Consider the following 24,395-nt stretch of genomic DNA (forward strand, 5'->3'; position numbering starts at 1 on the left):
ATCAAAACTGGAAGAGGGAGATTGAGGTGAGACATGAGGAGGAAATTCTTTGGTGTGAGGGTGGTGAGAGCCTGGCCCAGGCTGCCCAGGGAAGCTGTGGCTGCCCCATCCCTGGCAGTGTTGAAGGGCAGGTTGGATGGGGCTTGGAGCAGCCTGGAATGGTGGGAGGTGTCCCTGCCCATGCAGGGGGTTGACCCTCCTGTGCTTCAGCTTGTGGCCATTGCCCCTTGTCCTGTCACTGGACACCCCTGAGAAGGGTCTGGCCCATCCTCCTGACACCCCCTGTAGAGATGCCCCCTCAGTCTCCTCCTCTCCAGGCTGAGCAGCCCCAGCTCTCCCAGCCTTTCAAACCTCCCCCAGTGCTGGCTGGACTCTTCTCCATTATTAGGTCATTCAGAAGTTTCTCCCAGGTAAATGAAGCTTTTCTGCTGCTGAGCCCACCGGTGACAATTCTTTTGTGTAACAAAACTAAACCACTTCAGAATTCATTAATTTATCAATTGAAGTTATTTTTAGCCCCTGGGCCTCCCTTTTCCTGTAGTGCCACCAGTTCTTCTGTCACGTGGGCACAGACACTGTGGAGCTTAAGAAGGGATTGGCAGGAGTTCAAATCAGTCCAGCAGAAAACCCTGGCCATGCTTGGTCTCCACAAATGGTGATGAGGTTCCACCACCTAAGAGAAGAACATAGCCCTGCTGGTCTGCAGAACAGCAGCAGTACCTGAGGCCTTGGGCTCACGAGTGTGGCTGATCCAGCTCCAGGTGACTGCACTGGTCACTGCCAGCTCAGGAGGTTGGTTCTTACCATGTTTGATGCTGCTTGATGCAGATGGAGCACTGGGCAGGACCTGGGGGAGACCTTGGCCAGCTTCCCAAGCTGGACTGACTGTCATGGCAAATGCTGTTTGTGGAGAAGGAAAATGGGACAAACCTGCTGTTCCAGGGCAATTTTCTCCTTCCAGACATCCTTTAGGATGTTCACCACATCCTTCTTAGTCACCTTGTTGCTCCTGACTTCATCTCCAAGCCTGAGGCACACAGGCACCTCCTCACCTTTGCCCTGAGTAATGGAAAGGAAGCACAGACACAGGGAAGGTCTGTGTTCACCAGAGTCACCTGCTCAGCATCTAAAGCCATCAACATGAGTCACTGGATTGGGTCTCCTTCCAAGTGCTGTAAAGCACACCAGTCAGCACTTCTGCAGCCTGTCCCAGCTGCTCCAGGGTGGACAAAATGGGACTGTGAGAGGTTCTGTCCAGCAAACAGGAATGATCTGCCTTGGAAATAGCCACCAGGAATGGCAGGGCAAACTGTTCAAGCTTCTGGAGAGGCTGAGGAGGAGATGTTGGAAGACCAAAGCAATGCCACGTGGTCCCTGAGAAGTCCTTTGAGTATGGGCATGCTTGGTATGATGTGAAGAACCCTTGATACATTTCCTGGTCCCTGTATCATTTCTTGACCCCCGCCACGTGCAGTGGGGCAGTGTGAGCTGAATTAACTTCCTGGTGCCATGAAAAGGAGTCATCTCCTGCTGGGTAGTCTTAGTCATCTTAGTCATGTCTGAATTGAGCTCATCAGCAGAGAAACAACCTGGGGAAAAAAACCAATCTGCTCTCCTGTGATTGGAGCAGCTCTGGTCTGGAGCCAGGCTGGGAGAGTTGGGGTGTTCAGCCTGGAGAAGAGAAGGCTCCAGGGAGACCTTAGAGCACCTTCCAGTGCCTGAAGGGGCTCCAGGAAAGCTGGGAAGAGGCTTGGGACAAGGGCAGGGAGGGATGGGATGAGGGGGGTGGATGAAAACTGGAAGAGGGAGATTGAGGTGGGACATGAGGAGGAAATTCTTTGCTGTGAGGGCGGTGAGAGCCTGGCCCAGGTTGCCCAGGGAAGCTGTGGCTGCCCCATCCCTGGCAGTGTTGAAGGGCAGGTTGGATGGGGCTTGGAGCAGCCTGGGCTGGTGGGAGGTGTCCCTGCCCATGCAGGGGGTTGGGACTGGATGGTCTTTAAGGTCCCTTCCAACCCAAACCGTCCCATGATTCTGTGATTCTATGAATTGGATTCTGCTGGGGGTAACATCACCATGAACACCTACCCTGTTGCTCAGCTTGGTATATGAGGAGCTCCAGCAACACAGTCTTTACCTGGGATCAAGCTGACAGCAGTAGGGATGTGTTGGCTCCTCCATGGAGCTGTCTTCCAGATTCTGCTAAGCCCCTTCCTATCCCTGTGGATTTACTCCAGAAACAATTCCCTGAAGCCTCTGAGCTGGCTCAGCCCAACCTGAACACCCAGAGGAGCTGCAGCTGAATGTCCCATGCTGGCACCTGCAGGCAGCCAGGACAGGCTGCATGTCCCTGCCCCACCAGAGGCTGCCACCCTGCCCTGGCTGGTGAGCTCAGACACAAGAATGATATTTTTCTTCTTTAAAACAGATTATTCTGGCTGAACTGGGAACTGTTGTTTCACTAGCAGATACATGGAGAGAACCTGCCCCAGCACTGGTGCAGCAGGTCTCTTCTCCCAAGGAACAAGTGACAGGACAAGAAGAAGTGGCCTCAGGTTGCACCAGGAGAGGTTTAGGTTGGAGTTTAGGAGAAATTCCTTCCTGGAAAGGGCTGTCAGGCCCTGGCCCAGGCTGCCCAGGGCAGGGGTGGTGTCCCCATCCCTGGAAGGGTTTCAAAGCCCTGGAGATGGTGCTGAGGGACACGGGGCAGTGGTGGCCTTGGCAGTTGGACTTGGTGATCTTCAAGGTCTTTTCCAACCAGGATTGTTCTTTTGGTCTCTAATTCCTTGAGCTTCAGGCTCACTTGCTGTCATGGCATATTGGTTCACTGCCTTTCAGTTGGTTTCCAAAACCAAAGCTGCCATCCATGACATGTTTTGCTGGTGTCCAGGGACTGCAAAGAGAAGAAAGGGGAAACAGCACAGCCAGGCACAGTGGAGGAGCTGGTGATGGAAGCTTAAACAAACCAGGTGCTTCAGCCAGCAGGACAGGACAGGTTACAGCACAGATACCTGAAGCTGGAGCAAAGAAATGTGCTAAAGAGTTCTGGAAGGAAACTTGAGTTAAGAAAATATATTTTGATATAATGATTTGATTTATTCACTTGGTTGTTACTGTGCAAAGCAAGGTTTTTGTCTCTCAGGAGGGGCTGTGATGAGGTAGCCCAGGGAACAGGTTCTGGGCTAAACAATAAACACCCCCCATGAGTCTGTCCCAGAGCCACGTGTTGACACCTGACAGCTGCTCATGCCCTGACAGGAGCTGCTGGGCCCAGTCTATTTCTGGCCCTCTGGGACTGGTGTCACTGTGGCCCCTGAATGCCAAACAAGGTTCCAAGTGGATGCAGAAGGGCTGGGAACAGCCAGGCTGGCTCTGCCCTGCCCAGCCCCAGCAGAAATTCAGGCCTTGAGTTACCAGAGAAGTGTGTCCAAATGTGTTAGCCTGACATGCTCCACCCTCCATGGGATTGTCCCAGGAAAACCTGCAGGCCCTGCTGTGGCCTGGGCTGGCTGTGAGATGGAGATTTAAAAAAATCTAAACATCTAATATATTATAATGAAAAAAACCCAAACCTTGAACAACTTAGTCTTGTCTATGAAGGGAACAACAGAAAGATGGTTTGGTGAGGTGACAGCAGCTCTGGTTGTTCATTCTGGGGTTGTGTCCAACACAGCTCAGCTCCCTGAGAACTTGTCTCCATGAGTGGTTTTTCCCCACAGGTCAAAGTCCAAGAGCTTATCCAAAGTAGCTTCATAGTCATTCTTTACATCTGGCAGCAGGGGCTTGTAGGTCTTGAAGTTGTCTATGAAGGATTCAAAGAACCCTCCGTAGGGCTGGGTGGAGAAAGCAAGACAGAAAACATTTTAGGGGCACAATTTTATTTTCACCTACAAGAAAGCAGGGGAGGGACTTGGGACAAGGGCAGGGAGGGAGAGAGGACAAGGGGGAAGGGACTAAAACTGGAAGAGGGGAGATTGAGGTGAGACATGAGGAGTAAATTCTGTGCTGTGAGGGTGGTGAGACTCTGGCCCAGGTTGCCCAGGGAAGCTGTGGCTGCCCCATCCCTGGCAGTGTTGAAGGGCAGGTTGGATGGGGCTTGGAGCAGCCTGGGCTGGTGGGAGGTGTCCCTGCCCGTGCAGGGGTTTGGGACTGGATGGTTTTAAGGTCCTTCCAACCCAGACCAGTCTGGGATCCCACGATTCCATGACACCCATAGGTTCCTACTCTTCTCAGCTAGTTCTTCCTTTGGCTGGCAAATTTAAATAATCCATCTCAACACGTAGTTTCAAGTCAGGAGAACCTTGTACCAGACCTGCAACTTCAGTTCCTGGAAGTTCTTTTGAGTCAGATCAAGAGACTGCAGCTCTTTCCTCAAATAGGACCCCAGTTCTTCCAAGTATGGTGGCTTTGGAATGGTGAGAAGGGCCCTCCTGTTTCTGTGGAGACACAGGAGAAGGGTCACCTGGGCTTCGGTGTGGCAGATGTACAGGGATGAACCTGGAATAAATCAGCTCAAGGGTCTTGATTTTCTCCCCACTGCCCGTTCCTTCACAGCAGGGCTTTTTTTTTTGACTGTGGCACAAATATGTTCTCTCAAAGGATGATAGAAAATTCCTTGGTGGAGCAGGAATGTCTCCAAGACATCCTGGCATTACTGCTCTTCACTTTAAGAACTTCATAATGGTTTTTGATCTAAAAAATCAGGTGAGGGGGTTCTCAGTCAGAAGAGAAGAAATACTAATTGTGTTATTTGAAGTGGGTCAAGGAAAGCAGCAATTTGAAAAGAGAACTGAGAACATCCCACATTTCCTGATGTTCTAGGTTCCTCAGGAAGTTCTAGACCAAAAGTGCCTTTGCTGAATGTTCTTGTTTCTTATTAAAACCTGGAATTGAACCTTTAAAGCACAACTACCCTTATAAGATGACCCACCAGTGTGTCCTGCAGCCTGCCAGAGCCCCTCTGTTCTGCCTTGGTGAGGCCACAGCTGGAATGTTGTGTCCAGTTCTGGGCCCCTCAGTTCAAGAAGGACAGGGAACTGCTGGAAAGAGTCCAGGGTGGAGCCACAGAGATGATGAAGGGAGGGGAACATCTCCCTGATGAGGAAAGGCTGAGGGAGCTGGGTCTCCTGAGCTTGGAGAAGAGGAGACTGAGGGGAGACCTCATCCATGGTTACAAATATGTTCAGGGCAGTGTCAGGAGGGCAGAGCCAGGCTTTGTTCAGTGATGTCCAGTGACAGGACAAGGGGCAGTGGGTGCAAACTGGAGCACAGGAGGTTCCATGTGAATATCAGGAAGAACTTCTTCCCTGTGAGGGTGGCAGAGCCCTGGGACAGGCTGCCCAGAGAGGTTGTGGAGTCTCCTTCTCTGGAGACTTTCCAACCCCCGTGGACACGTTCCTGTGTGATGTGCTCTGGGTGACCCTGCTCTGGCAGGGGGGTTGGGCTGGATGGTCTTTCCAGGTCCCTTCCAGCCCCTGGGATCCTGTGATTCTGTGAACAGGCTCTGCAGCCTCTTCTCCTGCCCCTGGGGTGTGGGGGCCTGTGGTGGAGGGGAGCTGGGACCCCTGGGGGGCAGCAGGGCAGCCAGGGGGTGCGCTGTGCAGGGGCGGTGGGAGCAGTGCAGCTCGGGGAGCAGGGTGTGATGTCAAAGCCAGCAGGGCCGGGGCCGGGGGGGCGCAGGAAGGAGGTGGCTGCAGCGCGGCTGGGCTCCTGGCTGGTGCGGGAGCGTGGACTCCCGGCGGAGCCACCCGCGCCTTCTCTGCAGGCGGAGCTCCGTGTGCGGGGCTGCGTGTGCGGGGCTGCGTGTGCGGGGCTGCGTGTGCGGGGCCGTGTGTGTGCGGGGCCGCGTGTGTGCGGGGCTGCGTGTGTGCGGGGCTGTGTGCGGGGCTGCGTGTGCGGGGCTGTGTGCGGGGCTGCGTGTGCGGGGCCGCGTGTGCGGGGCTGTGTGTGTGCGGGGCTGTGTGTGTGCGGGGCTGTGTGTGCGGGGCTGTGTGTGCGGGGCTGTGTGTGCGGGGCTGTGTGTGTGCGGGGCTGCGTGTGCGGGGCTGTGTGTGCGGGGCCGTGTGTGCGGGGCCGCGTGTGCGGGGCTGCGTGTGCGGGGCTGTGTGTGTGCGGGGCTGTGTGCGGGGCCGCGTGTGCGGGGCTGTGTGCGGGGCTGTGTGTGCGGGGCTGTGTGTGTGCGGGGCTGTGTGCGGGGCCGCGTGTGCGGGGCTGTGTGTGCGGGGCCGCGTGTGCGGGGCCGCGTGTGCGCGGGGCTGTGTGTGCGCGGGGCCGCGTGTGCGCGGGGCTGTGTGTGTGCGGGGCTGCGTGTGCGGGGCTGTGTGCGGGGCTCCCCCCTCCGGGCTCTCCCCGCCCGCCCGCCCCGCGATGTTTACACCCGTCGTCATGGCGACGCCCCCCCCCCCTTCCCGCCTCAGGACCCCGTCGCGTGCCGCCATGGCTGCCCGCGCAGGGCCTGGCGCGCTGGTTGCCCCGGCCCGCAGCGGCGGCTCCGCCGCGGCCCCGTCCCGCCCCGGGGGGAGGCGGGTTCGGCGGAGCGGGCGGGCCCGGAACGAGCCGGCCGAGCCGGCGCTGGCCGCCGCCACGGCGAGGCGGCCGGGAGCGCTCCCCGCGCGGAGGCGGCCGCCGGGCACCGGCAGGAGCGGGGCGGCCCCGGCGCGGCGCTGCCGCGGGGCACGCTGGGACCGGTAGTTCCGCGCCCCCGGGCGCTCACGGAACCGGCCGGCGGGCGGACACGTTTCCCGGCGTGCAGCGCGCGGGGGTGCTGGGCGGGGCTTCGGGCGCGGAGCCTTTCGGGACTTGTAGTCCGGGGCGGGGCCGGGGCCGCGCGGGGCGGCGCGGGGCGGACTCGGCTTCCCGTGGTGCAGCGCGGCTCATTGTGGCCGCGCTCGCAGCCCATTGGCTGCCGGCCCGGGCCGGGCCGCGCGCCCCGCCCGCTGACACAAAGCGGGCCCAAGATGGCGGAGGCGGCGCCGCCCGCGGAGCAGGAGCTGACCCGGCGCCTCCGCCGCCTCTACCCGGCGGTCAACCAGGACGAGACGCCGCTGCCGCGCTCCTGGAGCCCCAAGGACAAGTACAACTACATCGGCCTCTCGCAGGGCAACCTGCGCGTCCACTACAAAGGTGCCGGGCTGGGGCGGCGGGCCCGGGCCCGGGGCGGGCCGGGGGGGGGCGGGCAGCGCGGGGCAGCGCGGGGCTCGTCCCCCGCCCCCGGGGGGCTCGGCGGGGTCAGCAGCCGGCTCGGCTGTTCGCTCTGTCTCCCGGTGAGAACCCGGGCGGCGGTGGCACCGGCACAGCCGGGGCTCCGGCTCCTGGAGCTGGCGCAAAATAGATGCTGGGGGAGTTGTCGGGGCTGGGGGGTCGCAGGGGGGTGTTTCTGGCCGGCGGGGGAGGCTGTTCTCCCGACCCACCCGCAGCAGGACTGGTCATTCCCTTTCCTGCCGGGTTAGTAAACACTGATGTCATTCCCCTCTTGTGTAATCGTTTTTGTCTTCTGCTTGGGTACGTTGGTCTTAGAATCCCAGAATCCCGGACTGGTTTGGGTTGGAAGGGACCTTAAAGACCATCTAGTTCCAAACCCCCTGCATGGGCAGGGACACCTCCCACCAGCCCAGGCTGCTCCAAGCCCCATCCAACCTGCCCTTCAACACGGCCAGGGATGGGGCAGCCACAGCTTCCCTGGGCAGCCTGGGCCAGGCTCTCACCACCCTCACACCAAAGAATTTCCTCCTCATGTCTCACCTCAGTCTCCCCTCTTTCAGCTTCACTCCCTCTCATCCCTTGTGAAAAGTCCCTTCCCAGCTTCAGGTGCTGCAGGAGGGAGGGGGGGAGGCAGCACTGTCACTCTCAGTAACTTCCCAGTGAGGACCAAGGCAGAACCTCAGTGCTGGTGGTGCAGGGAACGTTCCCGGTGGCACTGCAGGGTTGTATGTTCTAGTTCCCTGAAAAGAGCACTTGGGATTGTTGGCTCTATGCAGAAACAGCTCCCTGCTGTGTTCCGGGGCTTTTAGATCCCATCCCACCTGGACTTATGTTTCTCTCCTTTCCTAGGTCATGGTAAAAACCACAAGGATGCAGCCTCAGTGAGGGCCACACACCCCATCCCTGCAGCCTGTGGCATTTATTACTTCGAGGTGAAGATTGTCAGTAAAGGTAGAGATGGGTAAGTGCCTTGTTCCCATTCTGTGGTTGGTGCTGTGGGTGCAGCAGTTCTGCCCTACTCTGACCTCCCTTCTGGAAGGGTGAGAGGTCCCATGGCTGCTTGGGTGTGACAGGCAGTCCATCGTGGGGCTGTCAGTGTGGTGGAACGTGCTGGAAGCAGAGGTGCTTACACAGCTGCTCTCTGTGCTGTTTGACAGGGGCAGGTTGGACAATTGAGGAGACTTTGGGTCTCTGGTGCAATTTGAATCAAAATAGTTTTGACTTTTGAGCTGGTCCTTCAGATCTCTGGAATTGTGATACCTGAGAAGTGGAGTGAAATAGGAGGGAGGAGCCTGGAACTTAATTCTGGGCTGTTAGAGAGATGTTTGTGTGGTGGAGGGTAGTCCCAGCAGTGCTTGAGCACTGGAAGGAGAACTTGTGAGGTGGGTTTGTGGAAGCCCCATGTGCATGATGAAGGAGATGTTGAAAGAGAGGGAAATGGGATGACTGTGGGTATAAGCTGGAATTGGTGCTGCTCCTGTCACCTCTAGTGCAGGAGCTGGGTTTGGACACATGTCGTTATCTCAGGATAGATACAGACTGTCATGACAGGTAACAAAGCTGGGGAAGCTTGGGAGACTGTTCTGGGCCCAGAATGCTAAAGATGAGAATGTTTTTCCTGATCCAGTTGTGTTTTTTATGGTAACATTTAATATTGTTGGCTGGTGTTGAGACAGCAAATCCCCTTGGTGGGGTTAGGAGCAGGTGGCACCTCCATGAGCTGAACTGGTTTTGGATCTCAGCCAGTCTGGTGACCACTGCACTGGGCAATGTTTTGATCCAGGCTGTATGGATGGTGGTTCATATGGATGGTGGTTCATATGGATGGTGGTTCATATGGATGTGGAGTTCCTTTAAATTCAGGGTGTTGGGAAATGTGGGGAAGGAATAAAAGGGCATTTCTAACAAGGTCTGGGTTTCTGCTGCTGATGCAGGTTTAATTTTTCATCATCCTGCTTGTGTGTGCATGTGTGTGGGGGGGCATTTTTCATTCCTGAAGGGTGAGTAGAGCAGATACCACAGTCCAGAAGGGGGAAGCAGCACAGGAGAAGGTATTGAGTGTAATTAATTCATCAGTCCAGTCCTTCAGGAATAACACTTGAACTCTGGCTGGTCTAGGGGCCTTCAGGAAGGGCAGAAACCATCCTTCTGGAAATGAAATTGAAGGAATAAGTCCTTACTGTTGGTGTTTTCTGCTGCCATGGTTGAACTGATGAAGGGGTCTGTTTGTTGGGGGAGTTGGGAAGGATCTGGAATGCTCTGTGTGGAGGCAGTGCTGGGGTTATCTGAGTGAGGGGGGTGCTGGGCCCAGAGCTTCACCAATGCAGAGAAAAGACCATCTTGTTCTTTCACTTCACTGGCCTGGCAATTAACTGCTGGGCTGTTTTAGAACCCTGCACTTGATTAGTTTATGTAACTGCTAAAATTGAAATAATTTACAGTGAACTTCAAGACCATTTTCCAAAGGAATCACTTAACTAAAGGTCACTGAGCAGCACTTAATCCATGCTGTGCTCTGGATCAGTCTTACAGGGAGATAATGGAATTTGCTGCTTGTTTCCCAAGATCAGAGTTTTCTCTCTATTAATAGTCTGGGGTTGTTTTTGCTGTGTAAATTTTACAGTTCCTCTCCAGGAATACTTTAAAAGCTACCAAACCCTGTGTGTGAAAGTTAGAGCAGTTCAAACAGGAGCTGTTGGGTGACCCCAGGTCAGGGTGGTGGCCTTTGAGATCTTCTCTGAGGGCTCAGCCATTCCTGGGCCTTGCTTTGCTTCTGCTGGGACAGAGAGCTCCATTTTTTATCTTGCAGACTGAGGTGCTGAGGATCTGTCATTGTTAATTTCATAGAATAGAATCACAGAATGGTGAAGGTTGGAAGGGACCTTAAAGACCATCTAGTTCCAACCCCCTGCATGAGCAGGGACACCTCCCACCAGCCCAGGCTGCACAAGCCTCATTCAGCCTGCCCTTCAACACCTTCAGGGAGGGGGTTTATTTATACTGAACCTGCCTGTTTGCACTTAAGATGATGCTTTTGGGTGTCTCATCTTGAATAGTTTCATGTCTGCTCATTGGAGGCTCAGTCTGTTGTAGCAGAGACCTCCCTTCCTGGGAAGTTCTCCTGTGTTTGTTACTCCCTGGTGGCTTCAGTTGAAAGGAATCAAAGTCCAGAAATCTAAAGGAGGGATTGAAGGGAACGAATGGAAGTTTTCAAGTGGCAAAGTGCATCCCTAGGGACTCAGCTAGAAGCCTTTCTGTGAGGGGAGAGGAAGAGGGATCTTTCTTGCTCCTTTCCAGACTGGATTCTCCAGCTGGAAGGTCTGTGGTGTCTCTGTATCTCACATGTGCTGCATGGAGTGGTGAGGTGAGGACCTCATGATGTTACTGGGTTTCTTTTGCTGGAGTTTGTGGTAGCTTTCCACATTTAGGTGAAGTGGAAGTGATTAGGTTTCCAAACAAGACTTACTGAAAAAATGCTTTGATGGGATGAATTTCAGGAGGTGAATTTCAGGGGTTGTTCAGCCTGGAGAAGAGAAGGCTCCAGGGAGACCTTAGAGCACCTTCCAGTGCCTGAAGGGGCTCCAGGAAAGCTGGGGAGGGGCTTGGGACAAGGGCAGGGAGGGAGAGGACAAGGGGGGAAGGGATTAAACCTGGAAGAGGGAGATTGAGGTGAGACATGAGGAGGAAATTCTTTGGTGTGAGGCTGGTGAGACCCTGGCCCAGGTTGCCCAGGGAAGCTGTGGCTGCCCCATCCCTGGCAGTGTTGAAGGGCAGGTTGGATGGGGCTTGGAGCAACCTGGGCTGGTGGGAGGTGTCCCTGCCCATGCAGGGAGTTGGATCTAGGTGAGCTTTGAGGTTTCTTCCAACCCAAACCACTCTGTGAAGTGTGCCTTGAGGAGCTGAGATGGGTTCTGCTCCATAGCTCACTGCTGTCCCTTTCTGTGCTCATGTTTGTCAGGTGCTCCACACTCTTGCTCAATGCTGAGAGTGTCTAATAAACAACAGAAACTAAGGTTGCGGGTGTGAAATGGAATTGAAGGTCCCAGTGACTTTCACTGAAGAAGTGTCCCTGCCTGTGCAGGAGGGTTGGAATGAAATGGTCTTCAAGGTGCCTTCCAACCCCAACCAGTCTGGGACTCTGTGTAGGAATCCTGAAGCTCTCCTGAGGACTCTTTGTAGCCTGACCTGAGGTGTTGCCCACGTATGACACACTGTGACAAGAGGGTTCTTGGCATTGGGCTGTGCCAGTTCTGGGTGGGTGGTGCCACCATGGTGGAGAAGCCTGAGCTGTAGAGACAACAGAGGTATCACCTTTTGAACTTCTCCCTTCTGCTGCTTTCATGGGGCTGAGGAGGTTTAAACCCAGTGTGTGGTTCTCTCCTCTGTTTCCTCCTACTCTGTTGGATCCCAGCAGTAAAAACCACACACCTTTGCCTCCCCCTGTTTTTCAGGCAGATTCCTTCTCTGCTCAGGGTTGCAAACACCAGTGCCAGGGCAGGGGAAGAGAGAGGGGCTGCAGCAGCACAGACAAGGTTGCTTTAAATTATCAAGGCTGTGCACCCATAGCTGGCACAAAAGCTGCTTTTACATTGTCTTGTTCCCCTGCCCCTTAATGCACCTGATCTGTGAAGGTGCTTTTGGTAAAGAAGCAAATGAAATGAAATGATTTCTGAAAACTCCTTTTACCATCACTAGACTTTTCATAGAATCATTTGGGTTGGGAGGGACCTCTGGAGATCATCAAGTCCAACCCCCCTGCTGCAGCAGGAACACCCAGGGCAGGTCACACAGGAACGTGTCCAGATGGGGCTTGAAAGTCTCCAGAGAAGGAGACTCCACAGCCTCTCTGGGCAGCCTGTCCCAGGGCTCTGTCACCCTCACAGTGAAGAACTTTCTACTCATGTTGAGGTGGAACTTCCTGTGTTGTCACTTGGTGCCATTTCCCCTCATCCTGTCACAGGCACCACTGAACAGACACTGGCCCATTCTTGACACCCACCCTGCTTGTGTTTGTAGACATTAATCAGGTCCTCTCTTAGTCTTCTCTTCTCCAGACTAACCAGCCCCAGGTCTCTCAGCCTTTCCTCATATGACACATGTTCCAGTCCCTTCATCATCCTTGTAGCCTCTGTTGGACTCTTCCCAGCAAATCCCTGTTCCTTTTGAACTGGGCAGCCCAGAACTGGACACAACACTCCAGATGTGGTCTCACTAGGGCAGAGCAGAGGGGCAGGAGAACCTCCCTTGACCTGCTGGACACACTGTTCTTAATACATCCCAAGATACTTTTGGCTCTTTTGACCACGAGGGCCCTGGCATTGGTAAGGTCCACCTTAGTTCACTGGTGGGTATTTCAAAGGATGCAAAAAGTCCTTTTGAGGCACTTCAGGAACTCTTAAGATTTCTCAGCTTCAGACCTTGCACTGCTGATGGCCTGAGACACAACCACGATCCTCTGAGAGGAAGATGCTTGACACTTACCTTTAGGTGGTCATTTCACATCCTGCTGGTTTTAGTCTTCACTGAGAAGAGGTCGTGTTTGTTTACTGGGTTTGTTTTTGTTGTTTCTTTAACTGGGAGAGGGGAGGCTGCCAGGCTGCCATTGAAAAATTGTCTTGACAGGGAGGTGAGGTAACATCACAAATCAGGTCTGTCAGTGGGCTGATCTGGTGTTTGCTCTGGTCTTTGTTTGGGGAGATGGTTTTTCTCCTCAGAGAGCAGAGCAGGATTGAGTTTACAGTCCTCTTCTCACCTCGGGCCTGTGCTGAGCAGGCAGGGGGTGGTTCCATGTCAATTCAGGCTGGAACTGTGAGGTTCTGCCCTGTGGTTCTCTGCCTTCCCTCGTCCCAGCAACCCTGTGCTGAGCTGAAATTGGTTGAAAACTGGCCACATCAAAATAATTGTGATAATTAAATCTGGTAACGTCACTATCAGAAATTGCTGCCTTTTTTTTCCTTCTATTTATTTTTTTTTTAATTGAGGACAACTTTTCAGGGTTCTTCTCCCTGCTGTGAGTTGAAGGAGAGGCTATAAAGGGCTGGGCTGGGAGAGGGAGGGGTAGGGTTGCAGCCACCCTCCTTTAGCCCCATTCAACGTATTGTGGAGCAGTTTTGTCTTCAGGCTCCCTGGGTACTTAGTTCCTGAGCCATTGTGTGTGTGTCCCCTGAGTGTTGTCAACTGGAACAAAGGGCCAGGAGGCAACGGGTCACAAGTTGTGGCAAGGGAAATTTCAGCTGGGTGTAAGGATTTTCCCCTTGGAAATGCTTACACACCAGCCAGCATGCCCAGAGGGGCTGTGACATCTCCATCTTCAAATGTGCTTGTGCAAGGCCCCAGACTGCCTAATAAAGCTTCCAGAGTTATTTATGCTTTGGGCAGGAGGGTGATGAGGGAAGGTCCCAAGGTCCCTTCCAGCAGACCTCTCCGTGGTTCCTTGGCTGGCTCCCCACCTTCCTCAGATGAGCAGGCTGGCAGACATGTACGTGACTCCTGGGTTCCTGAGCTGCCACAAATAACTCCCACTCTTATCACAGTGGTGCTTGGAACACTTCAACCTGAACTATATTTGAAGCAACGGAGTCTTCTCCTCGCTCAGATCTGTGTTTGCTGTTTGATTTGTCAGTACATATCACAGCTGGATGGGCTCAGTGTGAGCCTTGGCAGGGCTGTGCAAGCAGCCCAGAGCTCCCAGGCTGCTGTGACTCAGGAGGGTGCTTCATTCGGGTTGTCCTTTCCATGCTGGGGCCAGGTGGTTGCCTCAGGGGTGGCCTTGCGTGCTCCTGGCTGCCCTTTTGGTTTCTTGGTCTGTTTTACCTCCCCCAGCCATGCAGTGGATTGTGGAGGAGCAAGACAGGATCACAGAATTGTTTTGGTTGGAAAAGGCCTTTGAGATCACCTTGTCCATAAACCCAACTCTACCAAGTCCAGTGCTAACCCTCAGCAGCACATCTGCGTGGCTTTTAAACACCTCTAGGGATGGGGATTCAACCACCTCCCTGGGCAGCCTGTCCCAGGGCCTGATGACCCTTTTGGTGAAGATGTTTCTTCTAATCTCCAATCTTAACCTCCTCTGGCACAACTTGAGGCCATTTCCTTTTGTCCTATCACTTGTTCCTTGGGAGAAGATCCTGACACCCCCTCACTCCAGCCTTCTGTCAGGCAGTTGCAGAGAGGGAGGTCTCCTCTCAGCCTCCTCTTCTCCCAAGAGGGGACTAACCACCCCCAGTTCCCTCAGCTGCTCCTCCTGAGCCTTGTGCTCCAGACTGTGGAGTACATCCTGGAGATGGGCCCAGGCTCCTGCAGAAGTCACTTTGGCCAGTCTAGCTTTTCTCCTTGCTGTCATTTTTTTAGCCCTTTTGCTTTGTGCCAGCACGAGTGACTGTGTCATGAGCTGGATCCCATCACCCCCGATTTTGCTGGATCAGTCCTTGACACAGAGCAGGGTGTGGGCAAGAAGAGCCCCAGAGGGCAGCGAGGGAGGGTGGCAGGACATGGGTGACAGGGTGTGTTGGTACCCTTCTTCCAGCACCATTTCACTGCTGCTTTGGGATGTGCAGCCTGTTGTCCCCAGGTGTTGCTCAGGGCTGACTTAAGGCATTTTTCTGTGAGAGGGAGGAAAAAGTACTTGGAGGGGAGCAGCCCAAGAGCTGATCTAGCTTAGTCCATACCATAGTTTGTTGAAATCTTCCTTTAGCTTTTGTACACAAGCACACCATATCCCAGACTTAAAAATAGCTTAGTTTCTCTGTGAATGGAAAAGAAAGGTGAAGGTCAGCTGTGCTGGTTGTTTGGCTGCCTTTACATTAGGAACTAGTGGTCTGCCCCTCTCTTCCTTGCTCATGTTCCTTCTTGCCAACTTTCCACTTCACTGTGATGTCTGGTGAGCATGATGGCTTGGAAAAGCCTTTCACTCCTGTGCTCTAATGGTTTCCAGATGCTGCCAGGGGCCTGTCCATGAAGTGCTCACGGGTGGCTTTAAGGGACTGTTGTCCTTGTGCATCCATCGGCTGCTACAGACACCTTGTAATGTCACACGTCTGAATGTGGCTGAGGAATATTCTGGGGCAGCTGAGGGTTTCTACAGTTGCACGTGCTGTGTGATCCCTCATTTGTAGCTGATAAGCCTGTAAATAATTGGTTTCCTCCCCCTTTTTCATTTTTTCCATCCTGGCTTCCAAGAATCCCAACCCAGCACAGAGAGGGGTTGTTCTGTTTGCAGCTCTGTCTGCTCACTTGAGTCGATGCTGCTCACAGACATTCATTTCAACACACCAACACAAATAAATCCCCCCAAGTAGGTGCAGTGAACAGTTCTCACCTTGTTTGCATTTCCAAGCAGCTTTGCCCAACCAGTCTTGCTCACTTGGCTACTGTGGGGCTGAGCTTTGGTGCTTCAAAGTGTAGAGACATTCATTTGCTGTGGAGGTTTCATGATAATTGGTGACATCTCATATGAACTGTTGTATTTTGTCATCATTCTGCTAAACTCATGGGAAATGGAGTAATATCGAGAGGAGCTTTTGCAACATAAATGCAGGTTGTGAGATTGGAGGATATGGTTTACAGTTGATAACAGTTTTCTTAATACTTTTTTAATCATTGAAGTGGAGGGTGAAACTCAGTGGTTTGTTGTGTCTATTGTAATGGTAGAATATCAATTTCTGATTCAAGTAATTTGTGAAATTAGGAAACAAAGTGGAAGTAGTGATGGTGATGTGTGACTTGTTTTGCTTGATCTTCTACATTTCAGGCTGTGATGATTCCCTTCTTTCTGTTAATTTTTCTTCTTTTTTTTTTTTTTCTTTGTGTGTGTGTCCAGTTAGTGTGGTGAGATTTTGTACAGTAAAAAAGAAAAAAATCAGGAAAAGGTTTTGTTTGTTGGTTTTTCCCTTCTTTCTCCTCCCCCCTTCCCCTGCTATTTCTGAATATCTCTTCTAGAAAAGGTAGGAATATTGCAAAAGTGAACTCAAGCAAAAATAACTGAACATCTTTAGAATATACTGCAGTTCTTCAGAATATGTTTACAGTTAATAAATCACCATATACAGAGAAGAGGCAACTGTCTCTCTGTCTCTCTGTCTCTCTGTCTCTCTGTCTCTCTGTCTCTCTGTCTCTCTGTCTCTCTGTCTCTCTGTCTCTCTGTCTCTCTGTCTCTCTGTCTCTCTGTCTCTCTGTCTCTCTGTCTCTCTGTCTCTCTGTCTCTCTGTCTCTCTGTCTCTCTGTCTCTCTGTCTCTCTGTCTCTCTGTCTCTCTGTCTCTCTGTCTCTCTGTCTCTCTGTCTCTCTGTCTCTCTGTCCACAGATATAGAAGGAAACTTCCTTCCTTTACTTAGGAAGCTCTGGGGTGATGAACTGTTACACAATTTATCGTCTTCCAGCCGTGTTTTGGAGATGTCAGCATGTGAAGATCTGTGTTTGTTGCTTTCCCAGGGCTCTCCCTGACTCTCTGGCTCTTTCTTACTGTTTTGAAGGGAAAGTATTGCTGTTTCATAAATGCATCTGTCAAACCTGTGTGTTACTGTTTCTGTAATGCATTTTCCACATAAAAAAGATAGTTCTTATGTAAATGTTGCAGTTATGTTTTCCTGTAATGTCATCAGTACTTGTGTTGGTGTATAAATCCTCCTTGCATAAGAAGTGTTACTATCAATTTCCTGATTGAACCCTAAACCAGAGCAAATTAGGATGGAGGGATACCTCTTAAGAGAATTTAGGAGATTTGGGGTTACATTTACACTATTCCCCTTGTGTTTTAGTGGAGAAAACAGGAACTCGAGCTGCTCTCTGAGCTGGCTGTTATGATGGCCTGAAATGCAAGATGCGTGTTGAGTGTGAAACTTGAGCTCTTTAATGAATTGCCCCCTTTTGGATGCCTTTCTGTTAGATATTTGCAGTACCTCAGGTGTCTTTACTGCTTTCTAGGTTGGTTCAGGGCAGGAACAATGTCCTGTTGCTTAGACTGACATCAGTTGATCTGAAGTCCATCAAGTCATCAAAACCTATTTAACTTCCCTAAGAGATTGGATCAAAATTTTCAACTCTGAGCAGTTAATTTGCAAGGGAGGTTTGTTATTCAAGCAGGACAAACTGAACAAAAATTCTACTGATTCAGTTGGGTGTAACCAGAATAAGTAATCAGAGCATTAATACCAGTAATGCTTGATGCAGTTCCCAGACTGAATGCACCATTCCACTGACATGGTTCATGTCAACTCTGTTGAAGTTGACTTAGAGAACAAGTCAGCTGTCACAAGGGAAAAATCTGCTGTTGGGAAGTGAAGTTTGTGGGACAGCTTAGCTTCAGATACAGCTGGCTGTGATCTCAGTATGTTGCAGGGCTTGTGGTCCTGCTGGGTGTGATGGTGCTTGGGTGGCTGGTGGAGAAGCTGGTTTTTCTGGTGGTGATTTGAGCCTGGTGGGGCTTGTATTACACCTTTTCTTTCTTAAATGGTGCTCAACTTAAGACTGCATCTCAGCTTTCTATTTTCTGTCTTCCAGTGTTCCTGCATATATTGCTGATCCACATAATCAGTCTTTTCCCTTCCTGAAAGGTAACACAAAAGGGACAGGTTTGACCCTTCCTGCAGCTGGTGGACACTGGCTCAATATGATCTGAAAACTGGCAGGGAGCTAGGAATCTGCTGCCTTGGTCTAGCAAAAATAGTTTTTTGTTCTTCCTCTGTAGATTTGTCTGTGTTTATTGCTAAACAGGCTGAGATGTGTTATATTAGCAGATTACTACTGCTTCATTTTGTTCTGCTTGCTCACCTCTCCTGGCTTTTAGAGTTTCTCTGCCTTCCTAAGGCCTGATGTGCAGGGGACTCCTCTGTGCCTTGGGATGCTCAGAGTTGAATTTAATGAGCTCTTAAGAGTTATCTTTTCTTGCCTTTCTCTCCTTCTTTCCAGCCTTGCATTATTTGTCTTTACTGACCTCTGCTTGGGGAATTGGGATTCTTTCTGGAGCCTGTCAGTGCTATTTCTGAAGGGCTGTTACAGAACAGCACAATATCCACGAATGAAACCAGAACTTCTTCCACTTCAGAGATTCATTATATTCCATTATGAAGCAGTTCCAAAATATTTCTTGTTAGACTGTGAAGTCAGGAACAGTTGGAACCCAGTATTTTATCCACTGCAGGTAATTTATATATATATTTTTAAACAGCTGTAACTTGTTTTTCCCCTGCTTTAAAATAACACAGCCCTCCCCCCACCCAGGGCTGCCACAATGTGGTTTCAGGTGGCAGATTGATAGGGGTTATCATTCCTCAGCACTCTTTAAACCTGGCGTGAAGTCAGGGCCCTCCTCAGACAAGGATGGTAGTTGAGAGCTCTGCACAAGAGGCCATGAAAGCCTCTGAAATGCCCCCAGCCTGGTGGGGTGTGTTACTCATCTCTTAACTCAGTAATTGAGCTGGATTCTTTTAGATTTAGCTGTGTGTGTTGAAAGAGTGGGGTGCAGGATAGCTGGGAGGACGGGATTCCAGCCAGAGAAGTGTGGTTAATAGAAAAAAAATGACAGGATGCAGGAAGCCTTTGAATCACCAGCTCCTGTGGCAGAGGAGAACATCCCTGCTTTAACTCACAGCTCAGCTGGGGTGCTTCTCTTGGCTGAGCCACGTAATGAAATGCCAATCCCAGGAATTTCTACCGCCTGTTAGTGATATTGTCAGTTCACCCACTGAGCAGGGAACGGCTGCTTTGCTGGGAGTTGTGGCCTGCAAAGCAACTTAGTTAATGTCCCAGGTTTGAACTCAGGTTTGGGCCTCGGTGCCCCTCGGCACACGCAGCAAAGCAGGGGGAGAGGCTCCTGCCTCAGGGTGGTCCCCACAAGTAGGTTCTGGACTTGTGAACCACTGCTACCCTGTGGATTCTTTCACCTTTGTTTCCTGAGCTTTCAGATGGGGTGAATTTTGTCTGCCTTCTAGCTAAACTTCACAGGCACTTGGCAGAGGAGCAGCATGGATTGTTCCACCATTCTGGCTTGGTACCTTTCAACGTGTTAAGAAATAAATTAAGGGGAACCAAAATATCTTTCCTTCATGGCAGAGCCTGAATAAATCTGCTCTGCTGATTGCCAGAACTAGCATCTGAGATAAGTGCTCTTTTTAAGCTTCTTGGATAATATCTTGTAGCTTTTTGGCTAAAGAAATGCCTCCTTCTTTGTTTGAAGTGTGGTGCCCTGATCCAGCTCAGACCATGGACTAATTGCTTTCTGCTTCTCTCTGTCCCACCTTTATTTACTTTACATATAGCAATGCCTCCTAAGAGCTGGGTGCTTTCCAGGTGTTCAAAGGGAGATGTTCTTTGCTCCTGGGATACTTAAAACTGAAGAATATAAAGCAGGGTTGAGTTTTGAGTTGTTCTGCTGTGTTCTCCCAATGAGTTCTCCATTCCTGCACTGGAAAAGCCAAATAGATGCAAGTGCTGGAATTTCAGGCTGTCAAAGGGCAGTGCTGTTCTTAAGTTTTTCTGCTGGGTTCATGAGGATTTTTGTGGGTTGCTCTCACAGAGTAGCTTTAGATTAGCCAAATAAACTTTTCTGATGTTGACTTTCTGGCAGGCTCTCTGAGTATCATGTTTGTGCTGAAGAAACATCTTTTGACTCGAGAAATTGCTTGTCACAAGGGTGGATTCCCCCTCTGGGGACAAACCAAGTGCAGGCATTGGTGTCTCCTCTGCTTGCATGACCATGGGACACTTAAAACAGCCTTGAGATCCATTTCTTTGAATTTAGCTTACTTAAATACTGTCATTCCTGTGGAATAACTTTTCTTTTAGCTGTTTGGGTAGTTTCTGCCCAGTGACAATACATCATGCTCCCTGGCTGAGTCAGTGCATCTGAGATCTTTTGTATCTTTAACAAGTTAAGTTTTAATTTAGAAGTACAGTCATCCTTTGGACTCTTTCCATCTCTTTTCCAGGGAAAGCCTTTTGTTGGCAGAAGCAAAAAATCATGGAGTCATAGGATGGTTTGGGTTGGAAGAGACCTCAAAGACCATCCAGTCCTATTCCCCTGCATGGGCAGGGGCACCTCCCACCAGCCCAGGTTGCTCCAAGCCCCATCCAACCTGCCCTTCAACACTGCCAGGGATGGGGCAGCCACAGCTTCCCTGGGCAACCTGGGCCAGGCTCTCCCCACCCTCACAGCAAAGAATTTCCTCCTCATGTCTCACCTCAATCTCCCTCTTCCAGTTTTCATCCATTGCCCCTTGTCCTCTCCCTCCCTGCCCTTATCCCAAGTCCCTCCCCAGCTTTCCTGGAGCCCCTTCAGGCACTGGCAGGTGCTCTAAGGTCTCCCTGGAGCCTTCTCTTCTCCAGGCTGAACACCCCAACTCTCCCAGCCTGGCTCCAGAGCAGAGCTGCTCCAGCCCTCAGATATTTTTTTTTTTTTAAGATACAAATTTAAATTGCAACACTGAAAATATCTGCACTGCACAATCCACCAGGCAAGTTCTCTCAGGAGCCAGAAGCAAATACTGCCCTATTTAAATGCTGCTGTGCTGGAGTAGCAGCCGTGCTGATGTTTACTGCTGAAGGACGTGGGAACTGGGGGAAGGAACCAGAAAGCTTTGTCTGTTTCAACTTGATCTTACCACAGTTATGGTGGAGCCACTGGCTTTTGGCTGGTACCAAAGTCCTTTGTTCATCTGCAGGGTCCAAGGAGAGCTGGTGTGTGGGTAAAAGAGGCAGAGATGATGCTGGGAGGGGTGCTAAGTGGGGCTGGTTCAGTCTACTCATATTTTAAAAAGCAACTGGTATTGACTGGGCAGGGCTGAGGTGCAGAAGAAGCCTGGAAAAACTTGGTGCTATGGTAACTGCTGAGGCTGCTGGTAGGTGGAAACAAGGCTGTTCTGCCCTGGCATGTGTCTGCGTTTATTTTTGTCTGTCTGCTCTGTTTGGAGCTGATCTCCTGAGGCAGTGGTTCTGAAGCTTCTGATGGGCTGTGTGGGGCAGTTCCAAGTGTTCAGTGGTCACTGCTGAGAAGGTGGTTTTAGGAGTTCACTTTTGCCTGGCTTGAGTTCACGTACATGTCTTGTATATGATGGATTTAAATGGATCGTTACCCAAAACCCTGTTTTAAAATAAGGTTTTAAACCCTTGTTTTAAAGTGGGTGCTGATGTTTCTGATGTTTCTCCTCTTCTTGGAGGCTTTTTGAATCCCTCAGAAAGGGCCCCCTGTTGACGGCTGCCCCATAAGGAGTCTGTCCACTCCTGAAACCTTCAAAACCAGGGATGGTGCAGGCAGACCCTACAGATGTTTATGTCCAATTATACTCAGTATTATAATTTATTCATTTAAAAAAACAAGCAGGAGGTTGTGCCTGATGATGCCCACAAATACTGCTTAACTAGTTTTGAATTTGTCATGTACACAAAACTGGTCTGGAGCATTTGAAACCAAGGAAGTGAGAAACTGTTCTGCTCCTAGAAGCTCACCAAGCAGCTGGTGCTTTGAGGGATGGAGGAACTGAAGAGGAATTTCCCCTCCTCCCCCCCAGTTTTCAAGAGAATAGAGTGATTTTTAATCTGAAGTTTTGCAGGTCTCACAGGTCCTTTCACCCATCCCTTCTGATCTAGTAGATGGGAGAAGCAAAGTAGCTGGTGCCTTGTAGAACAAAAACCAGCCATCAAGTATGGGACAATCTGAAGTTCTGGAGATAAGCTGCAGGCTGTGGAGTTGAAACTCAGCCTGGTGAGAGAGGCTTATTTTATTTCAGTTTGTCCACAGTTCTGCAGTCCAAATTCTGTCCACAGTTCTACAGCCATTATGGCCTTATTTTTAAAGTTTGTATTAAGCTTAAAATGGGAGCAGAAGTTGAAGAGCAAAATTTTGGGAACCAGGAAGGTTTGTGTTATCATTATTAGTAATAATTACAAATTATTATTATTATTATTATTATTATTATTATTATTATTATTATTATTATTATTATTATTATTATTATTATCACCATCATCATTATCCTCATCATTATTATTATCCTCATCATCATCATTATTCCAGACACACCTTTCCATGGTGTTGTGTATCTAGATGAAAGTGTAATCTTAAATTTAGAATTTCTGGGTTTGTAGTAGTTGGTTTTTCTAAAACCACAGGCTTCTAGGCCTAATTTAAAGCTGTGTTGTCTGAAAACGGAAGGATGCTGAGATCTGTTGTTTTGTCCCAGGTTGGGGGGGGGGGGGGGGGGTTTGCTGCCCCATGCAGACAAATCTGCATAGGAAATAATGAAGTTAAGCAGGATAAGCTGAAGTCCAGATGACCTATTTCATCTGAGTTCAGTAATTACGTTATTTGGTGTCATTTCCAGCAGTTGGCTCAGGATTGCCATGCAGTGGTGGCCGTGCAGTGCCATGACCCAGCAAGGGGTGGGAACATCTCTGATGTGGAAAGGCTGAGGGACTTGGATCTGTTCAGCCTGGAGAAGAGCAGACTGAGGGGGGATCTTACCAGTGCTCATCAATACTCCAGGGGTGGGTGTCAGCAGGATGGGGCCAGGCTTTTCTCAGTGGTGCCAAGTGACAGAACAAGAGGTAACGGGCACAAACTTGAGCAGTGGAAGTTCCATCTAAACACGAGGAAGAACTTCTTGACTGTGAGGGTGGCAGAGCCCTGGGACAGGCTGCCCAGAGAGGTGGTGGAGGCTCCATCCCTGGAGTCATTCCAAACCCACCTGGACATGTTCCTGTGCAACCTGCTCTGGGTGACCCTGCTGTGGCAGGGGGTTGGACTAGATGATCTCCAGAGGTTCCTTCCAACCCCCACCACCCTGTGATTCTGTGACAAATGAAGCCATTGAGATGCTGCCATGATCCTGCTGAGGCTGCACCCCAGGGCTGTGTGAGGAGGTGTGTCAGCTCTCCCTTACATTCCGGGGGTGCTAAAGTCATTGTCGTCAGCAGCAGCAGAGCCAGAGGAACAGGCCAGCACCCGCCGGCAGCGAGGGGGGATGGAATTGGCCAGTATCCCTGTGCTGTGGGACTGAGGAAGCTGAACCCACCACGTGATGAAGCTGAGCTCAAGGTGGTCACAGTTTTATCATGTTTCACCTTTGGCTCAGCCAACTAGATCAGGCCATGAGAAACATCCCTCATGCCAAGAGGCACGTCCTGCTCATGGGACTGTTTATCCTGGAGAAAAGGAGCTCAGGGATCTTAGAGGAGGGTACAAATAAGACAAGGTCAGCCTCTTCAGAGTGGTATCCAGTGGTAGGACAAGAAGCTGTGAGCACAAACTGAGACTCAGGAGGTTCCCTCTAACATCAGGCACTGTGAGAGTGACTGAGCACTAGCACAAGTTTCCCAGAGGTTGTATCTCCATCCTTGGCTATATTCAAAAGCCTTGTGGACATGGTCCTGGGAACTGGTTCTTGGTGGCTCTGCTTGAGCAGGGAGGATGGACAAGATGATCTCCAGAGGTCCCTTCCAATCTCAACAGTCCTGTGACTTCCAGCAAATCCAGGAGGTCTTGACCTTGCTGATGGAAGCAGGTGAAGGTGGTGAGAATGCTTCTGCCACAGTCATTGTGTGGTCTGCTTCTCCTCAGATTTTTGCTTAGTTTCTTCTGGCCCACCAGAGGCAGGACTAAGCACTGTGGTGTTAATGCTTCAGGCTTGGATGGTGCCTTCATTGTGTGTCAGGCAATCTGGGACCTTGACTCAGAGCTCCCCTGTGTCTTGAGCAATTGGCAGAGGTGGCACTTGTCACTGCTCTCTGAAGCAACAGAGACCTGGAATGTGGTTCTAGCTGTGATCCCAGCTACTCACACATGTAGTCAAAAAGAAATCAAACCAGGAAAACCCACCATGGAGCAAAGAAATAGATAGGGACAAATCTTGGGCCTGGAGGGCCACAAACATAGCCTGAAAATTCAGGTTATAAATGTGTGTATGTCACAGAACTGGGTGAGACTGAAGTTTTTAGCTGCCATAAATGACTGCTTTGGAGAGGCCAGTTGAGGAGCTCCTGAGAAAGGATGTGTGGTAGGATCAGATGGAATGGATGCAAGCTGCACCAGGGGAGGTTTAGGTTAGATATCAGGAAGCATTTCTTCACTGAAAGGGTTGCCAAGCATTGGAATAGTTTGCCCAGGGCAGTGAGGGAGTCACCATCTCTGGAGGCATTTAAAGGGCGCGCGGACCTGGTGCTTAGGGACATGTTTTAATGGTGAGCTTGCTGTGTGAGGTTTAAGGTTGG

General features: G+C 51.0%; 1 protein-coding gene across 3 annotated transcripts in view; it reads left to right on the top strand.

The window, feature by feature from the left end:
• The first annotated feature begins 6,947 nt into the window (after positions 1-6,947).
• Positions 6,948-24,395, top strand: part of RANBP10 (RAN binding protein 10) — a 68,318-nt gene continuing 50,870 nt past the window's right edge. For all 3 annotated transcript variants that reach the window (XM_051629367.1, XM_051629369.1, XM_051629370.1), the window contains exons 1-2: positions 6,948-7,119; positions 8,047-8,158. In XM_051629367.1, coding sequence (XP_051485327.1) covers positions 6,954-7,119; positions 8,047-8,158 — 278 coding nt within the window. In that variant the 5' untranslated portion in view covers positions 6,948-6,953. The remainder of the gene's footprint in view (positions 7,120-8,046; positions 8,159-24,395) is intronic.

Source organism: Apus apus, chromosome 11 (assembly GCF_020740795.1).
Source record: "Apus apus isolate bApuApu2 chromosome 11, bApuApu2.pri.cur, whole genome shotgun sequence".
NCBI lineage: Eukaryota > Metazoa > Chordata > Aves > Apodiformes > Apodidae > Apus > Apus apus.